Genomic DNA, 20,049 nt, shown 5'->3' on the forward strand with positions numbered 1-20,049 from the left:
CAAATTCATTACACAAACAGAGGCATTTTTCCCTTCTGAGCTTGAACAGTCTTGTTCAATGAATGAAAACTAAAAATATTCACTTCTTAATACACTTTAAAATGTTGTATTTTTCTTCCACAGAACTTTCATTAATCTTCATCTTTTCAGTTGTCAGAAGGAAGACTACTGTCTGAAGATAAACTAGTTAGATTATCTAATACATAATCATTCATTTGAATTTGAATAGTCCTTCAATTAGGTTTTAACACATAATGAAAGAATGCAGTCTTTATCATTAAGAGTCAAAGTAATTGGTTTGTGTGAATCCTGGTCATCAAACAGAAAAAAGAGAACAACAAAGATTGGTTTAAAACTTATCTTTTCTTGCCAAAATAAAAATCTATTCCAGGCCAAAGAATAGATTAAAAAAAAACAAAGGAGAAGATGGGCTACAGAAACAGACAGGTCCAAGTAATATCAACTCCTTTTAACTCTATTAGAGCAGTTACCTAGAATTCTGAATGCTTTTTGCTTAAAGACTGAACATACACCATCTATTTCCTAGAAGAATATACTTGACTTCGTGACAAATGTTATCTGATGTGGGACCTCCTTAATTTCTTCTTCTGATGATAGTGTGGTTGTTCAGGGAGTATCCAAATATTATCTGCACTAGAGAAAAATACTACTTCCTCATGTGATAATTAAGAATACATCTGGGAAAGAAGAACACGAACACCCATCTAGTCCATGTGAAATGGAAGAATATTCACAAAATGGTTTTGGGAGTTCTTCGCAGGACTTCAATCTCACTCTATCAGGTATACACATAATATGGGTGAAATACTAAGAAAAATGGGAAAACAGTCTTCAAAACTCTTTCTCTCCTTTAGGTAAAATGATCTACCTACAATAGAAAGCTTGCAAACCCCCTCCAGTCTGTAAATGTTTTACCCAGAATAAACTAAATGGCGTTTATGAGCTTATTTTTCAGGTTCAGGATAAACTGAACATACAGTTTTCAATAAATAAGCTACTCACAGAAAAATATTCACTCAGATTTTTGATTTGGTATGCTGGACTTATCTGGTCTGACTGCCAGTATTTGCTGATTTGGTACATCACTTGTGTCTGCCACAGACCACCATGAGCAATTTCTTTTATGCCATCTTCCACAAGTTCTCACTCATGGAAAATTCAAACTCTAAACTTAAATAGTTACTAGGTAGTTTTTAGGTTTTAGGTTTTAAATGTGCCATGTAGTTTGACAGAGTTCTAGTGATAATTTCAGCACCATTTTCTTTCATTTCTAGATTCTAAAATCAGGAATTTATCTAAAGAAATCAAATCATTCCAAAGGGCAACAATCTATTTTTCTTTACTTTATCTTCCTAGGACAGATCTTACTAAATTCAAGGGAGTCGCGTTTTGATAAGTTACGGCTTACAAGTGAAACCACCGGTTGAACTAGAGATTTCTCTTTAATGAGATTGATAGCTTCATTCACAAATAAGGAACAGAAACTGAGGTTTAAGGACCCTTCCTAAACAGGACTTTCCTACTTACTTTTAGTTAACTTGCCTTTAGTTGATATCATGTCCAGAAGATACTCTCTTAGACTGGAATATCAAGTGGCACATAAAAAAGGGCTTTAAAAAGTGTTGGTTTTAAATAAGACAACTCCTCTACTATACTTCTAAGAGGATCTGCAAGACTGCCTACTGATCTAAAAAATTCCTCCTGTAGGTGTACCAAGGGCAGTCCTAGAACGCAGTTCTGATTCTAAAGCCACTAAAAGGTCCCAAGAATGTCTGTGTTGCATCATTTACAGCAATACTGAAAAGGGATAGTAGAGTCACCATCTGGACTGCAAATTTGATGCTGCTCTACACAGTGAAGAAGTAGTCACTGTTAATTTAAAAGGTTTCCTGTGCAAGCAAAAGCTTCAGGGTAACATCCAATTCACTTGATAATTGAAAAGAAGAAGTTATCTCCATTCCAGTTTAATAACAGAAATCAAGAAGCAGCCATATAATTAAAAAAAAAAAAAGTCCCCCAAACCCAGGCTTATAAGCAAAAAAACCAGACTTGCAAAACTGGATTAGAGCAAACATGCCTATGCTCCTCAGTGGTTCATAACACCATAGAGGGATGGACTGCTGAAAGAATTTTTGCATAGTATCTAACCTAGTCCTTGGAATAGGCATGTGACTAGCTGATTTGGGAGAGCACTGACATCATAGGCTCTGAGGACAATACAGGTATCTACATTTATATTACTTTATAGGCCAGCCATTAATAAGAAAAACCATAACAAGTTGTAATGTTGTTAGTCTGCAGTATCTGTGTAGAAAAATATAGAGAACTGCTAGGTTAATTTTGGAGATACAGTACTTGTAAAGAATTTTAGGTAACGGTTAGTAGGTGAGAAGTAACCAAAATAGTTTGAGGGCTGCCATACAGATCATGTTTGATAATAAAGGTCCACACGGCGCAAGTATTATCACTACATTTCTGCATATAAAGGATCAAAAAATGGACTTTACACAAAAGAAATGCAAATCTATTTGTTCCAAAAGGGCTTTTTTATCATGTTACTGAAATTTTTGCTTATGGAGCGGTATTGCAGCATTAGGGGTACTGAAATTTGTGTGCATTTGTGTCAGTATATAAAGTAGCATTACATTGAAACCAAATTTGAATGTAGTAGACAAAGAAACTACTCTATACATTGTGTCTATCCATAATGGTGGATTTTGGACACATTTAATGTTCCAATTTCTCTAATGTTTTAACAATAAAATCCCAAATATACACACTTAGAGTTATTAAGAACCACATTTTCATACACACTTTCTGTTTTCTAAGCTGTAGTTTGCTTCCTCAAGTCAGTGTCTCATAAAAAGTGCACTTTGTTTGATTTTTTTCCTGCTAATAGTTGAATGAATTATATTCTCAGGTGGCCCAATTATAACTGTTGCCTGTAGCCATAACAAAATTAAAGATTTCTGGAAACGTTTTGTGTGAAGTGCACTTGATCAGCTAAGGCAGACATATTCCACAGAGTTTCAGTGACTGCCCTCAAGCCCTGGGGCAGAACCTTTGTTTAGGACTTTAATAAAATAACAGCACTACCAATATTAGCACAATATCCTGTAGTTCAAATAAAGTCCCTTACAATTTCAGCAAAGACTGTATTTTGACTTAGTGGATGCCGTTATTAAAAACAAAAAGAACACATACATGCACATACAAACACTGTATTTGTGGACTCATAAATAATGATATTGACAAGTACTGCCTAATGTACTATTACTATCATGACATTCTACAACGTAATTGTGTTAAATCTTAGCAATTAATTTCCCACTTATATTTGGAAAGGGGAAGGAGTGGGTAAAAAGAAATATCCGTAATCTTTCCTGTAGTGTGAAGTGCGGTAAATGGAATACACAAACCTTCATATATTCAGTGGTAGCACTTCTGGAAGGATTTCAGAAAATCTAGCAAGGTTGCTTATGTTCCTTTACAGTTCTTTGCTTAAATCTTGACAGAAAGGTAGAGTCCAGGAGGGATGAAATTCACTGTTGTGGTTGTTTACACAGGTGAATGCTATTGCCTCCAACTGCCAGTCCATGCACAATTGCTGCAGTCACTGCATTACTGCAAACTAACACAATAATCCACTTCAGGTCTCTCTGAGTTTGCACAGTTTTCAAGCAGAGCCATCATTTCAGGGTTTGCTGTCCTAATCACCACTGCCAACACCATACGGAGTATTAAATTTGTGTAAGTGATGGAGTTTTTGTTCTCAGTTCCCTTTGCTTATCGTGAGGGTTTACTTTTCTATTAAAACAGATAAACCATTCTAAAGGAGCCCTTTACTTTAGTTGGTTGGTTGGTTTCCTAATTTTGTTAATTTCAGTCAGGTGAACTTCTAGACTCCACCTATACAAGATTTCAAGATAAAAATACTACCAGTATTGCTAGCATTTCAAATTTGTGACGGAAGTCTGTGTGTTGCTTTGTTCTTAACTGATAAAAATTGCAGTTAATAGAGATCCATATGCAGTGAAATGACAGTGCTTGTTTATATAGTGATAAATATTCTTTTGGATTACTTTCTGCCTGTTGAATGAATAGCATTGAATGTTTTCATTCCTATTCTGCTACATTAACAATAATTTGAGCACATTATTGAAATACTTGTCAAGATGACGGTGTGTGAAACTAACAGAGAAATCATTCTCAGAACCTGCCAGCTGGCAAAAATGACTGGAGGTTCCAGGGGACAATGCTTTTAAAAAAAATCTTTTTTTTTTTTTTTTTAATAAAAATGCTGACTACTTCACACTGCATTTTTCCTTGATAGTTGGCCTTATCCTGATTTTGAATCACTGATCAGTACCTGAGGGCCCATCTTTCTATTACAGTATGAGTGGTCAGGTGTTTGCTTTTTAAAAACCGTGATAGACTCATCAGCTCAGGAAGATTCCATCTTCAGCCTACTGCCACGGATTTGTTGCTGAACTGTCAGCCTGGAAGTTAAAAAACTTCTGGTAAAAAACCAGTTAAACTAGAAGTACAAAATGTTCGATTTATGTAAAGAATCCTTTTTTATATTTTAGCAGATGCTTTCATTCATACGCATAATGGATCTGTTATACTAGTTAGCTAGGAAGGGGGAAAAAAGTATTATTCAGTCTTTTAAAATTGTTGTATTGAAAATCGAAGTGAAATAAATGCTACTTCTGTTTTGTTGTGGGTTAGTAAGGATTTATGTAGTTTCTTTCTAATGTTTCACAGATTTTATGAATCTAAAATCTTCATTATTCATAGAGAGATGTATCAATCGCAGCTCCTACATTATAAATATAAACCTTTAAAAAATACAGTGTGTTCTTTTTAATATGCAGCAAAGTAACTTGAACAAATTATAGTGATTTAAGAGAAAGTAAGTGCTATAGAATTTTTCTTAAAGGGAAGGATTAGATATTTTCAGTCTTCTTCAATATCACAGAACCGTAACTTCAAATCTCAAAATGAATGCCTTAAAATATAAAAGAAGAAATGGTAGCAATTTGTCATTTTTTTTGATCAGGCTAATGATGGCGTTTTTTGAAGGTGGAAGGCAAATTGGTGTGATATTTGTATTAAAACAAGTGATGGCTCTGTATTCTTGCTGTTCTGTTGTTGATTACGAACAGTTTAGCTCCAAAATGATTTGCCGTTTGCACGGGATATATATTTACAAGTATTTCTAAAACAGATTTTATAGAAGAATAAAGTGATGAGTTATTTTTAAAATGCACTGATTTTCTAAAAAAAAATATTCTTGCTTAAGATGCAAATGATGGACCATTTTTATTTTTAGGTGTCATCTATCTTCCTTGCTCTCTGTGGTAACTTAAAAGAGTTTGTCTTTTTGTCGGTAGTACTGACCATCAATTTCTGATTTATAACATCTCAGTAAAACTATAATAGCGAATACATGCTACAATTCATCTGAGAAAGTCATCTGAAATAAGCTACAGGCTTTCAGAAGTATTTTCATGAAAAGCAATCTGAATTTCTCCAAAAAAAACCCCAACAACCACCCAGAAGAAAAAAAAGCAAAAAAAGCAAGGAATAAAGGCCATGATGATTTATTAACAGAAGCTGTGTATCCATTCACAGCCAGCTATGTCAGACTCACTTAATTTCATTCACACATAGCTGTAAATGTTGCATTTTGTAGCCTCTGTTTTTCTGTGCCATTTTTCTGCGTATTTTCCCTAGAAATGGCTCCTGCATCTATGTGGTAGCACAGCTGATAACCATTGCAAATAGCACCGCCGCTATAGGAAAAGGATCTTGAAATATGAAAATCTGTGTGAGAAAAGTTGCAGACTCCACAGGAAGATTATTCTGACACATTGTTCAACCAGCCAAGCTATCAGCCAGAAAAACAGATAAAGTTTTTAGCCACTATTTCCAAGGTGATACCCAGCCATTTTCCACAAAGGTGAAGATTTCAAGCTGCCATTATTTAAAGCTGTTTGGGTTGTGGTGAGCACAATAAAGAAGAGCTACAAAGGCATTTTTGAAATGAGTTCTAGGAATAAATACCATAGACAGCATTGCCTTCTTCCTCTGATTTATTTTTGAAATAAGAAAGATAAAATATTTAGAAATAATGAGAACTACATTAAGTAAATATGATCTAGATCAGTTTAGGGGTAGGAATGTGTAAAATTGTGTTCAGAAAAATAAGTTTGAAACGTGGCTTTCAACCTTTGAATCTGATGTAGGCATCATTACAGCCCTTAGGATGCAAGTATGGCTCTTAGGAATCCTGATGTCAGTGTTTATGGATGACTTAAAAAAGCACCCTGTAACTGCCCACACTTCTCTCAAAGGCAAGGATGAACTGCACTTTAAGATACCTACTTTCCTAAGCTGTGATAGAAAAATACAGAGCTACAATTAAAATTTGGTTTGAAGAACAGATATTCACGTTGCCTTTCTGCTGGGGTGGTAGTGCGGGGAGCAGGGCACTGAACTGGGGTGAATTGAACATCACCTCTGGTTCTGGAGACAACTCTCTGCCTTTCTTGGTATTTACTGAGGTAATGAATCAGAGCATCAGTGTACCCCAGGAGTACGCAAATCAGCTATGTGTTCCCACACACCCATGTCAAGTCCCAAAACACAACCCTGGGCTGCAGCCTGCAAAAGCACAGCACTCTGCTGTGTGAGAAACTGGGGGTGTGTGGTTCCACGGCGCTGCCAGAGCATCGGGATGAGGCGACATGAGGGAATGAAGCCTGGATCACTGCCTCTGGGAGTGCAGCACAGTACCAGTGTAGGTGGTAACACCAGAATGCACAACAGAAATACTATGACTCTTAGGCCTTTCCAATTACAAACCTCTAAAATGTTCTGCTTAGGCCTTAAGTAACTACGGATTTTCTCTCTTACTGCTCTCAAAAGAAACTGAGATGAATGGCAACATTGTGTTATAATGAAAAACAAGACTTGTGCAGCCCCAGGTGCTGTCAGGTGCCTGTACAGACTCACACATACAGACACACTTCCACACAGCTGATACCCTGTACCACGACAGAGATCAGAAGGGCCAAGTGTCCTAGCTGCTTCCAACGTCTTGATGTTGGTATGCAGGCAACTGGGGAATTTCATCGTCTAAAATACAAGTACTTAAGAATATTTAGGGTCTACTATCTGAACACCTAAATATTTTTTGGAGGTCTGGATCATAGTACTTCAGAAGACTCTCTGACACAGAAAACTAATGGTATGCATCGCACTGTACCTATGCTGTACGATGCAGGACCCTGTACAGTTCAATCCAGCATTTCCTGAGCTACTCATGGAAACGGAAGCAGTAAGTTACACTACCACATCTATACGACAGTATCTCATAAGCCTTGCTGAATGCTAGTTTTCCTGGGCAACGTGTAGTATTTTGGCAGTTAAGCTGCTTTCAGGGCTAATGCTCACATGTCCACAGCACCCTGCACCTTTCCAGTAGCACCAGTTTGTTCAGAGCTCTCTCTGGGACTCAGACACCACTGGTGTGTAGTGCAGGTAAAGCCAAGTTTGCCTAAGTCATGGAGGTGCTAGGGAAAATCAGAAAAAAAAAGAAGAAACATTACTTCAGTAACTTGCCTCTCATGTTTTTACATTGAGAAGAATATTTAGATTTTGTGTATCTAAGCATAAACATGTTTTATGAACTAAAATTCTAGTATGGATAGTTCTGAAAGTCTTCCAATATTTAATAGTATTTTACCTTTTCCTGTAAGTGATTTGTAAATAGTGATTATACTGTTACTTAGCAACACTTAAAAATTGAAAAAATAGTGTTAAAATACTGTCAAAAGGTTTATTAGAAAACTTCCAACTGAAATATATGCCCTCCTTATGATGAGCTCATGGTAATGTCAGCATTTTTTGTGAGATTTCTCAAAAGAATTACATTTATTTTAAGGCAAAGACCATATTGCTCCTGTGGTGTGCATGTTAGATGGCAGGAGATACGATAAAAAGAAAGGTCATGGCAACAGCAGTTTGATGAAAAATGAATAATTTGATTATTTTCATGGTGTGGATCAATAATGCTCTGCATCTACTGAAGCACATTGCCTGGAGGCACTCATATAATCAATGGCATAAAACAGAGCCTGCCTTTACCCAGGCTTGCAGCCTCTCTGATCTTTCTTGGGAGGACCCTTGACGCCTCTAATTTATGTCAACTGCATATCAAAGAAATTCCAAAGAGCCTGGGTCATAAAGAGTATTTTAATGGTAACCATTTGAAGTCTACTTACATATGTTCCTTATGTAACTGTGTTTAAGTACTTCCCCTCCAATGCCTGGGAATTCCTAGAAAGGCACAAATGCTACCTAGTACTAGCAAAAAAGTCAGTACCTTAGAGAAGGAAGGCTGTTTAGAAGGGGCAAATCTTCTAACCTTCCCCTCACTGCAAGCTAACAATGGCCCAAAGACAAGAATTTCAGTCAATGGGCATTTAAATAAACCCTTCTGCACCACCCAAGAATTCTTTTTAATGATGTGCCGGACACTGACTTTTTAATTTAATAGAGCAGCCACTGGAAAAAATTAGTTCTGCATGATACTGGGGAGAGACAGTTGACATGATTTTGTTCAGTAAATTCTCTGTTCATCTGCAGTGGAAAAAGGGAGCTGGCATCTTCTAGCTGCCAAAAACTCTTAAGTCAAGGATACTTACTTCATTCTGTCTGTGGAGCTATTTTTCCTGTCAAGGCTTTGCAAGCAAGAAAATAATTCCCAGTGGTAGACCTACTACTACAATGTTTGCTGTAACAACAAGTTTTAGCTACCATACTTGGGTGCTCATACACATGCAACATGCACACACACACACATGCACTTGCAGACACGCAATCAACACTGCTTTTCTATCTTCCTTGAAGCTTTCTCAAAAAAATGTTTTTTTCCTTTTAGCAGTTGACTTTCATAACACAAAAGACAGTGCATAATCCTTTGTGATGAACTAGGAAAGCATTAACCAGGAATTAGAGGAATACAGACCGTAGTACATGGAGCTTAACTGATGAGGTAGTAAAACTTGTTTACAGCATCAAGATCATTGATTTTCTATAGCAGCTGAAGACAGGACTGAATTATTGCACTTACTAGATCCTTGTTGATTGTTCAACATTACCTAAATCCACAAAACAAATATATATGTAAAACTGATCAGGTGATTCAGGTCAGATCTAATTCCCAAGGTCAAGTAACCCTTTGAACATTCTCTAAGTACATAATCTTACCACAACCCATCAGACGCACATGCTCTTTTTGTCTATTGGCTCTTATAAAACACTAATGTTCAGGACATTAAGTGGAGTCAGCTTTAACAGACAGAGCAATTCTTCCAAAGTGCTCAACCTCCTCTCAAACTGGAAACTGTCTAAGGCTGGGTTTGCAAAATGTTTTTAACTCTACAGCTGACCTGGAAATTATTATTCTTGCCAGCTGAAATACTGGGGTTTGTAATTGTCTTCTGTAAAGCACTGCAAGGGATGCAAGGGAATGGTTTTGAGCATAAAGTTTCTTAGACTAAAACCCTGTGTTTCCACAGGCTGTATCCAATCAGAAACTCACAAGGCTGAGACAGACGTGCTTATGATGGGCATCACAAGCTGGACATTTCATTCATGATGGCTGGAAAAGAAACAATCCCTGCAGGCATATTTGAAGATTTGAGATCAGAGACTCTGAATCTCCCATGACTTTAGCTATTTCTGCTGTGATCCCAGGCTTCTTGATCTCTTTTCACTCAACAGAGACACAATTCCTGAAGGCTACATACATGGTGAGGTGGAGCTGCACTGCCTTGTCTTTTTTCTTTTAATGATAAAATGTTAAAAATTACAGACGTTCTTATTATATTCCAAGTAAAAAAGCTACATAATAAGAAAGTAGTAGTTTTTTCTTTTCTTTTAGCATTATGGTTTTATCCAAATCCTTGCCCTTGTGTTCTTTAAAACATTATATATAAGCATACCAACGCATGTATAGAAAACTACTCTGGAAGTAACACTTAATTATATTTATTATTCTTTTCTTTCTTTTTCTCTTTCTTTTTAAAAAACAAAGTAGTCTTCCATAGTAATGACATGACATACCAATCACTTTTAGCCAAAAGTATTCAAAACCCTCAGAGGGCAGTTTTTACATAAACCTTTTGTGAGCACCCTAGGCTGTGGGTGTAGCCTGCGGGTGTATTTTGAAAATGTCAGCAAAATATAAGCTCTTTTTAGTTCTCTAGATACTTTTTTAGCTTAACATGTGAGCACAGTACACTAGAAGAGTTACTACAGTAGTGAACACCAAACCTGTTTGTACAGAAAAACACATCTTCCCGTCTCTCCCTCCCTCACACATAAAAACACGAACACTCAAGTCTCACATGCACTCAGAAGTGGGCACCAGTTCATGCAAATGCTCCTTACCTGATCGCATCTCATCAGCCCTAAATATCTGAGAGACTTGCTGCTTTGTGCAATTTGCGTGGCTCCATAGTCTGTGATTTCTTTGCACCATCCAACATCCACTGTCTCTATTGTTGTGCTGTATCGTCCAATGGCTATCAGAGCTGTAAAGATATTAAAAGTATGAACTATATAGCTATACTAAGCTCAGTTCCATGTATACACTTAATGATGTTGAAATTAAATTTTGAGAAGCAGTTGTCATGTACCTTGTAAAAAATCTTCTATTTCAGCATTTTTAATTATGCAATACCTGTCTCTTCAAATTAGAAATACGCACGTGCAAACACATACACAGATAAACAGAACTTTCTATGTATTTTTCTATCAATCAAGATAAATAGACCAGTTAGTGGAGATATTCTATAAAAATTCTTTTAATTACTTATTTTTGAAGGATCAAGGGTCAGTTAACTGAAATTTAACTAACTATAGAATAAAAACAATTCTACCTCACTCTTCTGAGAGAATTAACTGATTTTATACTATTAATACCTTTTTCAGCAAAATAATATTCCTAAGACAGCACGGAGGATAACAGAACATTTTCTGTGTCAATAAAATTAAGAGTTTTATAAAACCCTGCAGGTATCTTATGTCATACATTTTATAACTATATTCTGAAATTGCATTTGTTTCCTATTGTTCATATTGATGATGTAATAACAACAGTATGTCTCATGTTTTCTTCTTTTAAAATTAAAACAAAAGACTGAATTTTTTATAAAAGGAAAGCAAAAAGATCTGGAAGTTCTGAAAAGACTGAAAAATGGCAGGTGGGAGAAACCATGAGGCATCTGAACAAGTGGGGAAGGCTTTGTCATGGCACAACTAGTCTGGAATAATAGAAAGGGACACAAATCACTAACATTCTGGTCACCATGGACTACAGAACACTTTTCAGAAAATACAGAGTTGGAAACTATTAAATCAGCTTGGGATTTCTTAACATGAATGAGCAACACCCTTCAGTAGCTACAATCTCAGTGTAAGAAAAAAGTCCAGGGTTTCTGGTGTAGAAGTCAGCCATCTGCACGTAGCCAAAGGGCAGGATGTTTACAATTTTTAACTCTAGTTATAATGCAGTTGCTGAAAAGGAAGATGAATGAGTGACTTCATCTAAATGATGCAAGTATCTTTAAAGAGATGATTTTTCAGCAGCTGTGGGCCAGTGCTGTTCATGCTACAGAACCTACCGTCAGAAAAAAATCATAATAAAAAAAAATTATGAAGAGGTGTTAGCTCTTGATATGCCAGATGTCAATCTTAGCTAATCAGGGTGTAACTGAGACCTAGAAGCAGAGAGAAAGAACCCACCTGACCTTGCAGCAGTTTTGCAAAGACCTATACTGATGGTAGACAGCAGTAAGGATAATTTCATAATTTATAAATATTCGAGTGGACTTAATTGGCAGATAAAATCAGCCAAAAGAGGCCAAATACATTCTCAGAAGTGGTGGAAGGTGCAGTAGTACCTATTTCTTTTCCTGTAGCAGTTCACCAAAAAGGGCAAAGGTAACTGAATTTTCTAACTGACATAATGAAGTTATGATACAAACATCTGTGTAGTTTCATTATGGTTTCATTGATTTTTGCAGAGTAATACCAACTTTCCGTTCCCTTCCCAGTACCTCCCTAAAAAACAAGTCCTAATTTTGCAAATATGTAAATATATGTATAGCAGAACATGAATTTTGTACTTTTTTACAGAGTCATTTTAGTATACCACTTTAATAAAAATTATAGGAAGACAGAAACTTTCTGCATATATCTTGCACTAACAAACACTATAGCAATGATAGATGATTGTAACTCCACAAAGTAGACTTGAAATTGTGCAGGAATACTGAAAGCTTGCCGTTACATTCAAAATACTGTCAGTTAAACAAAATTTTAAATAGTGTTTGTATTTGAAAATTTTTGCTAGTTTTTTTAAATTTACAATCATATTCTGTCATTTTCAATGCTTCATGTAAAACTGATAAAGACAAGAAAACCTGCAGAGAATACTTTTATGAGAGTAACTTAAAAGATCATCAGATCACACTGAGGGATTTTCCTAGTAAAGGCATTAAAGGAAATAGATACCATATCTGGGAACTCCCTTAAAAGACTTAAGATTAGAGAGAAAGTAGGGGATAATACTACTGAGCGACCAAAAAAGGGTGTTATACTGTGTGCAGAAGCTGAAGACTAAAGCATCATTAGTCCAAGAAGCTGCCCTGATTGTGGCAAAAAGATGGTTTGAAGCATGAGATTTCATGTAGGTATCTTCACATGCACATATAAAACAAATTGAAAGAATGGAAGATTCTCTGTCTTATTCATAACCACCATTTTACAACAGAATATTCATAGAAAACTGTTGTATAACAACACATAATTTTAAACATGCAAATTCATCATTTAATAGCTGTTTTGGCATTTCTGTGGGTAAAGTATTTCATTTCTAAAGTAGGACCTTATTTAAATCTCAGTTGTTTTATTTATTTTTTTTATATAAAGATGAAAATATTTCTACATAATGGAAAAGGGACTTAATAATTATTGAAAAAATTACAAAATAATTATCAAATGACAGATAGTGAAGCCTCTTTGAAGAACTGGCCTTCAATGCTTGTCTTCTGAACATCTATACTTTAACCAGTCGATTGTTACTAGTGTTACTTTTCTGAAACATTAAAGAATGAAAAAGATAATCCCTGGGATTTGGAAAGCATAAGTAATTTTCCATACATCAAAGTGTGTATGTATGATTTTCGGACTACATTGTCATTACTATATTCTGTCAATTATTAGGAAAGCCAGAACAGAACTTCAATGATACCATGAGACAACCACCATGGGGTTTTTTTTGTATAAGTAACAATATTTACGAGAACAACACAAAATGGAATAAAAAAACCTCAGGATGTTACATATCAATATGATACCTAAAAAACAAAATGGAAACTAAAAAAATTCCAGCTGTGACATTTGGGGAGCAGGGCTTTCTCAGCAAATGTATTTAGCAGTTCAGAAGTTCCAGACTGATTTTCAGACAACTGTTAATCTGCTGCCTTCACCCATGTTCCACATTTGTACATACACAAATAACTGAATGAAATTTCATGCTTCAGTCAACCTGTGTGTCTTAATCTGTGCATCAGGTATGTCCTAGGCTGACCATGGCTGGGCTGTACTTTAGATTAGCACTGCTGAATGGGTAATATTTTTGTCTGGCTAGCCTTTCCCTTGCAGCATTCCTCACCACTGTCTCAACCTAACTGCTCCTACAGAGCCCACAGATGCCGTAAGCACATACTAGATTTTCTGTCTATCAGTATTAAATAGCTGGGTATTCTCCAATACGTAAAATCAATTGACAACATTTCTCTAATCCAATTACAAATGACACCAGAAATCAATTACTGCATTACAGACTACTGAAGACTTTCAATATGCTGTCATATGCTAGTAGAAAGTAACACATTTATCTTGTACCTTGCAACTCCTTGCCCCCAGATTAGCGGACATCTTCCTGGAAAACTGAATATTCTGACCAGCATACAGTGTTACACTGTAGTCATATATTGCAACAGTTCATCCAGCAAACGCAAAAAGAGTATGCCATTTTAAAACACTAATGGCTATTATTTTCAGAAAATTTCAAGGTGTGCGACTGCATCCTCACAAGAACACTCTTGGTCAGAGAAAAGAGACACAATTCAGCACTCAACAGTGGAAGATAAAGAAAGGCCATGAGAACAGGTGAAAATGTAACAATACTTTCCCGGAAAACTTTCCTCTCAGAAAAAAAAAAAAGTGGATTAGGGACTTTCTGAACTGGGATTTATGCCTCTCTACTTCTGTAAATTCATCTAATCAGTCTTGTAATCCACAAAAATTTTTCAGGTTCCACAACAGCCTGTGGCAAGGCATACCTTGGCTCAGCTACCTTCTCTTTTGAAAACCACCCTCTCTTTTTTTTGTTTGGAACCTGCCCTAAAACTTGATCCTGGACTTCCACCTTTCATGCCTGCTTAGCTCCTTTGCAAATGCCCTCTGGAGTTCCCAACAGAATGTATGGAATCAGGTCTTCCTTATTGCTTCCTGACTTCTTCAAAGTACTTTGTCTGATACGATTGTGCAGCACCTCTCACAGAACAGAAGCTGTGTCAGCTCTTCCCTGATATGTCATACTTATTAATGTGTTCACTAATTGTATTCCATATTACTACTAATTTGCCTTATAAAGACCACAGGTTTATCAGTTAATATTTATCTGATCTTTCCTGAAACTTTTTTTGAAATACCTCTGCCAAGCAGTCCTGTGGTAGTCAAGCAGGTTTAAGTGAAGGATTACACAGTGCCGTTAGGAGCTCGGCTATTTCATCCTTGAGTTCTTTTAGAAGTCTTGAGTACACACAGCTCTTCTGCTTGTTTGAGCAAAATACTTTAAACCACAAGCTTCAGCTAAGAAAATGTTTGCATTGCTCAACAGCTTTTCTTCCTCTGCATTTGCCCACAATAATCAGAATATGTTGCTATTCTCAGAAAGTCTGGCAATAATTTAACAAGAAAACATACAGTAAAAGCCTTACAAACTAAGTCTGGATTCTGTGTCTTAGGAACTTGTAACTCAATCAGCAGTAAAGAACAGTCAAAGGTGTGTTTCAATACTAATGGCAACCAGGCTTAAAAATATAGTGAGTGACCAAACAGAAGAACATGACACATTGAAAGTAAGTAGAGGTGGGTACACAAAAATCCATGGTGTAATTTTAAAGATGCTGGCTTTGACATATGAACCTCTCTGTGTGTGAATATTTAACAATACATCCAATTATTTTCTCTCACTTTTTTATATTGCCATTTATTTTGGCAAAAGTGAAATTTTACGTTTCCTTTTCCAGGGTGAGGTTGGTGGAATGGAAATCAGCTGATGTACAGCTCCTACATAGCACAAGATAAAGTGTAATGTCTCTAACTGGAATTGGAAAATCACCCCACAGGCTTGAGCTGTATTAAGCAAAAATATTTTCCTGTTGAAATGGTAGTTTGTTGTAGCTGAGAAGGCGAAAGGACCTATGCAGCACCAGTTCTGTAGGCAGAGGTAGGATCTGTAGCTGAACAGCTGGAATAGTTGGAAAAATAAGAGAAACTTTGTCCTTAGTGCAGCACCATTAAGAGCAAATAATAATTTGGTCTCATTTTATTTTAAACTGATTAAGTTAAACTGACATAGCTAAATGCATCTGCTAATACAGGCAGAAATGACTGCTTGAGTCAGAGAGGAAAGATCTCCATTTAACTGTGCGCAAACTGTGAAACAAATGGTTGCAATAAGAATGTTGTCATGGTTAGGTCCACTGCTGGACTTGATCTAAGCAGGCAACAAGCTCTCACATCTAACAAAACTGGGGGGATGAGACTGCTGTATTTATTTTCCGGGATTGTTTTGGTAAACTACAGTCGGCAGTGCATCATCTTGAGGATTTCCTCCTTGATTTTGTGTATATAAAAAATAAATCAGAAACAGGTATCACACTAATATGTTAAAAAAACCCAGTAATCTAACATTTATAATTTAGTCATGACCATTCTTAAGTTCACTACAATGCAAAAAACATACATATCTTTGGTATGAACAATAGATATTTGGCCTATGCTTAATTTAATTTTAATGTATTTTAAAATCTGAAAACAAATGCTCCAGGTTTTGCATAATCTTAGCAAATGAAATTGTTTGGAAATACGGTGTATTAAGCAGAACTACACCTAATCAAACATATTTTTACTGACATGCACCCACTACACAATAAAGTACTTCCTTTATCAAGAAATCCTAGTCCAATTTAACTGAAAATAAACCTCTGTGAGGTTTAACTGTGTTGCTGTTTTGCTCCTTTCAACCCCTAACACACTGCATATGGAAAAGGAACTGCATTTGGTCAGCCTTCAGTGAGGACTGGATGTTAATGTTTTTAAAAATTGATTATGATTGACATCACCCTGACATCAGGGCATTACATATATACATGCACTCATGCAAAAAACATTCTAGCATTTGTTTATTAAGTTCTTTTTTCATTAATGTCAAAAGCATTTAAATGTGCAAGAATTAGAATTTAAAATTTCCAACCTCTCTAAGGGTTTAACACAGAGTAGAAATCAATCAGTCAACCAAGTATTACAAAGTAATAGTCTTCTTACGGAACTTTCCATTATCTTTTATTTATTATATAGCCAAAGCTATTAAGGTGGCTTTGATAACTATCTACTAGCTCCTGAAAAGCCTAATGTACAAAAAAACTGGGAGGAAGCTTATGGAAGTTAAAATTGCAATAAGCAGATGTAATAAAAATAAAATTAGTAAAGAACACTATACATTTAGATGTTAAGAGAATGGTGTTAACAGTTCAGCTTAGTGGACTGTGAAACATTCTTCTGGTGGTAGAGTTAAAAGTTGCTCTCATCTGCTTCAATTAGGTAAAATATGAGTGGACAAAGCTCAGGAGAGGCTACAGAAAAATGTTTTAAAAGATAAACAGTCTTTTCCATCTTTCATTTCCATTATTCTGTTGAATTAGAAACAGAAAAGAAAGATGTAATTTCTGTGGATAAATTGTAAACATTTGAATGCATTGAAGCTTTACCAGTCACCAATATTAGTTTGATGTTCCATTTCCAGTGATATGTAGAAATATAGATTTTAGTAAAATTATAGATTAGCCCAACTAGACACTAACACTTTTCAATTGTAAAATACAGTTGAGTACATAGACAAAATACTGCCAACTAATTTTGATATTTTATTATATTTACAAATTAGAACATTAACTTATATATGTTAATAATACCCACCACAGTATACAACATATTAAGTATTGAATATTTAGTTAATACAAATATTGCTTATACATAGAAAAGGCTCTTCTTTACAAATGCAAACCTCTAAAAACTTCTTTTCAGAAAAATTTTCAGTGACTTCTTTTTTTTCCCCTGAATTAAGGCAACAGAATTTGATTCTTCAGAGCAAATCTTGATGCCATAAGCAAAAGTTTGATCATTTTTCCCACCAATGGATAGGGGTTGTGTTTACCCCTGCACTGATAAGGTTGACAGTTATATCCCATGCAAATTGCATGAGGTCTTGCAGTTTATCTCATCTGTTATGTGCAGAGATGCAATACATGCCTAATCCCCTTTCCATTTGTTAAAGATGTTTTACTGCTGTACCTACAGACAGCAGCTGAAGAAATCACTGCTTGAGTTCTCTGCTGCTTTGCTCACGCAGCACAGGAATCATAGCTCACAACTCACATTACGTCTGCCTTAAATGAAAACCATTTGTATAAAACTCACTGCATGATACAACTCTTTATACAATCCATCTACTCCTGTTTCAAATTTCTAAGGGTGTTTCGATGACTAAATAAATGCTTGTTCATCATATACTGATATATTTTATGTATCAAGCACTGTAGTTCATCTGCTCCCAAATAAAGGGTATCACGGGTATATCACTCCAAAATTTCAGTTTGTGCTGGTTTCCCAGTCAAAAATCTAATTCTGCTTAGGCTTCAGCATGTCCAGTTGACAGGTAGTATGACATTTTTTTTGCTTCCTCATCATGAACTCACCTAACATCTACATTTCAGTGCCACCATGAAATAGCAGAGCAAGACAGACAGAATTTGTACAAGAACTGGCTTTCTACCAGGGAACTCAGCCAATCCCATTTATAATCAACCACTTAAATACATTCCTGACTTTATCTGTATAAGCAGTTCCCTTGTAATAAAAGTAAATACATAAAAAGAAGAGGTAACCATGAACTTAACTGTTCTCAAATCAGATGTCAATCCTAATTCACTAAGTAGTTTTTCTTACAGTATACACATCCATATAATAAGCAAACAGGGAAGCAATTAAGTCCTTTTCCCTAGTGACAGTGATGCAAAAGGGAGATTTGTTAGTGTTATTTTTGAAAATACTTCATACTAGCATTATTTTAATATTTATAGCAAGTGCTCACAGAACACAGTAACCAGAAAGGTATGTAAATAGGTAAAGACTTAAGCTTTTGTAAATACTAAAAAAGGTTAGAAAAAAAGTTGCCCAGTCTCAAAAAGTTTCCCAATGGAATGCTGTATCATCTCTCTGGATGGCAAGCCTGCATTTTAAAATACTTGGTGTATTTTGTTTTATCTATTGTCTTCACCTGCCTCAGGCTGCTTGAGGTCTCCTGTGATAATTTTATTGTTTTACCTTTGTGCATATGTGGCTATGGGCAACATTTCTTGAGAATGAAGTATGGGACTGCAATAAAATGCAGAAAGATATAGGGGCATGACCACACTGGGAAACCAATCTAATAAGATGCCTCACAGAAATGAAAAGGAGACAGACTCTATCCCTTGAGCAAATCTGTTTTCTCCAAGAGTTCAGGAAATCTGGTTAAATCCCTTCTCTCTGGATGAGTATTTTGACCTTGATTTGGAAGTATGGTGGCAAACCACTCAACTAGTGATACAACTGCAATTTTGACTAAAAATCTGTTTGAAGGAGATAACACATACATTTTAAAACAATGTATTTCTGGTTTCTCTTTTGAAAATAAAATCTCATTATTTAAAATACTAGTTACCTAAGGAAGCCTAAAGATAACGCCAGGAGGCAAGAAAAGCCCCAAGGAACTGAAAAGACCTAACACTTGTGAAAGGAAACATGGCAGAGGCTGCTTTTATGCAGGAAAATTATTTAATTTTATATTTTTCTACATAAAATGTATTTAACACAGGTATTTTTTTTTTTCTGTAAGAGACATAAAAGTAATTGGTATCTAATTAATCCATCATGGTCCGGTTGTAGTATATGGTACCATTAAGTGTGTACAGTATACACTGCTGTATTCAATGCCAACTTTATTAGCTGGTACATAGAAAAAGGGCAACTGCTAAATCAGCTTTTATTCTATAGTTCAAACCCCAGACACATGGGGCGATTAGAGGGCTATGATTTTCCCAAGTCCAATTAATCTTAGTGCTTGCTTTACTTTTTCATCTTGCATATTTGACCAGACAAAACCATAAACAAAATAGTACATTTCTACAAAGGTGATTAAACAAAACCTACCTGTTGTCCTATATATCCAAGTAAAACTCTGCCATAAGTGAGAAATGAAATTGAAAAAGCAGAAAAGAGTAATTTTTCAAAATCACCTTTAATGTAACAGGTGTTTAACAGCTGTTTTCCCAGAAGTCTACACTAAGAACAAGGCAAAACCATGGACAAAATCATACAAAAAGGTTTGCTGTATTTTATACGGGACTCTTTAAGAAAAATTTTCAACATCGACAACAATGAATTAATGCTAAATATATCTGTAAGTTTGCCCAAGCAAAGAAATGCCCAAAATCTTGAAGATGAGGATGCAAAAAGATACTACTACTGGAAACAGCAGCCATGCAGCATACTTGGTTCTGTCCTGACTGCACACCTCTCATGAAAATATTTTAGAATACCCATTTCAGAGATGGA

The 20,049-nt window shown here is 35.7% G+C and overlaps 1 protein-coding gene and 1 long non-coding RNA gene across 4 annotated transcripts in view; one reads left to right on the plus strand and one right to left on the minus strand.

The window, feature by feature from the left end:
- The window catches only part of LOC308056490, a 147,833-nt gene that overhangs the window by 71,641 nt on the left and 56,143 nt on the right, over window positions 1-20,049 (plus strand). The gene's annotated exons all lie outside the window — the stretch shown is intronic.
- FBXL17 (F-box and leucine rich repeat protein 17) overlaps window positions 1-20,049 on the minus strand; it is a 277,159-nt gene that overhangs the window by 5,310 nt on the left and 251,800 nt on the right. For 2 of the 3 annotated variants that reach the window (XM_080371967.1, XM_080371966.1), the window contains one exon: window positions 10,486-10,628. In XM_080371967.1, coding sequence (XP_080228093.1) covers window positions 10,486-10,628 — 143 coding nt within the window. Of the gene's footprint in view, window positions 1-10,485; window positions 10,629-20,049 lie in introns of those variants that run through there. The other variant, XR_013924857.1, reaches the window with a different exon arrangement.

This window comes from Falco punctatus (assembly GCF_963210335.1).
Source record: "Falco punctatus genome assembly, chromosome: Z".
Lineage (NCBI taxonomy): Eukaryota > Metazoa > Chordata > Aves > Falconiformes > Falconidae > Falco > Falco punctatus.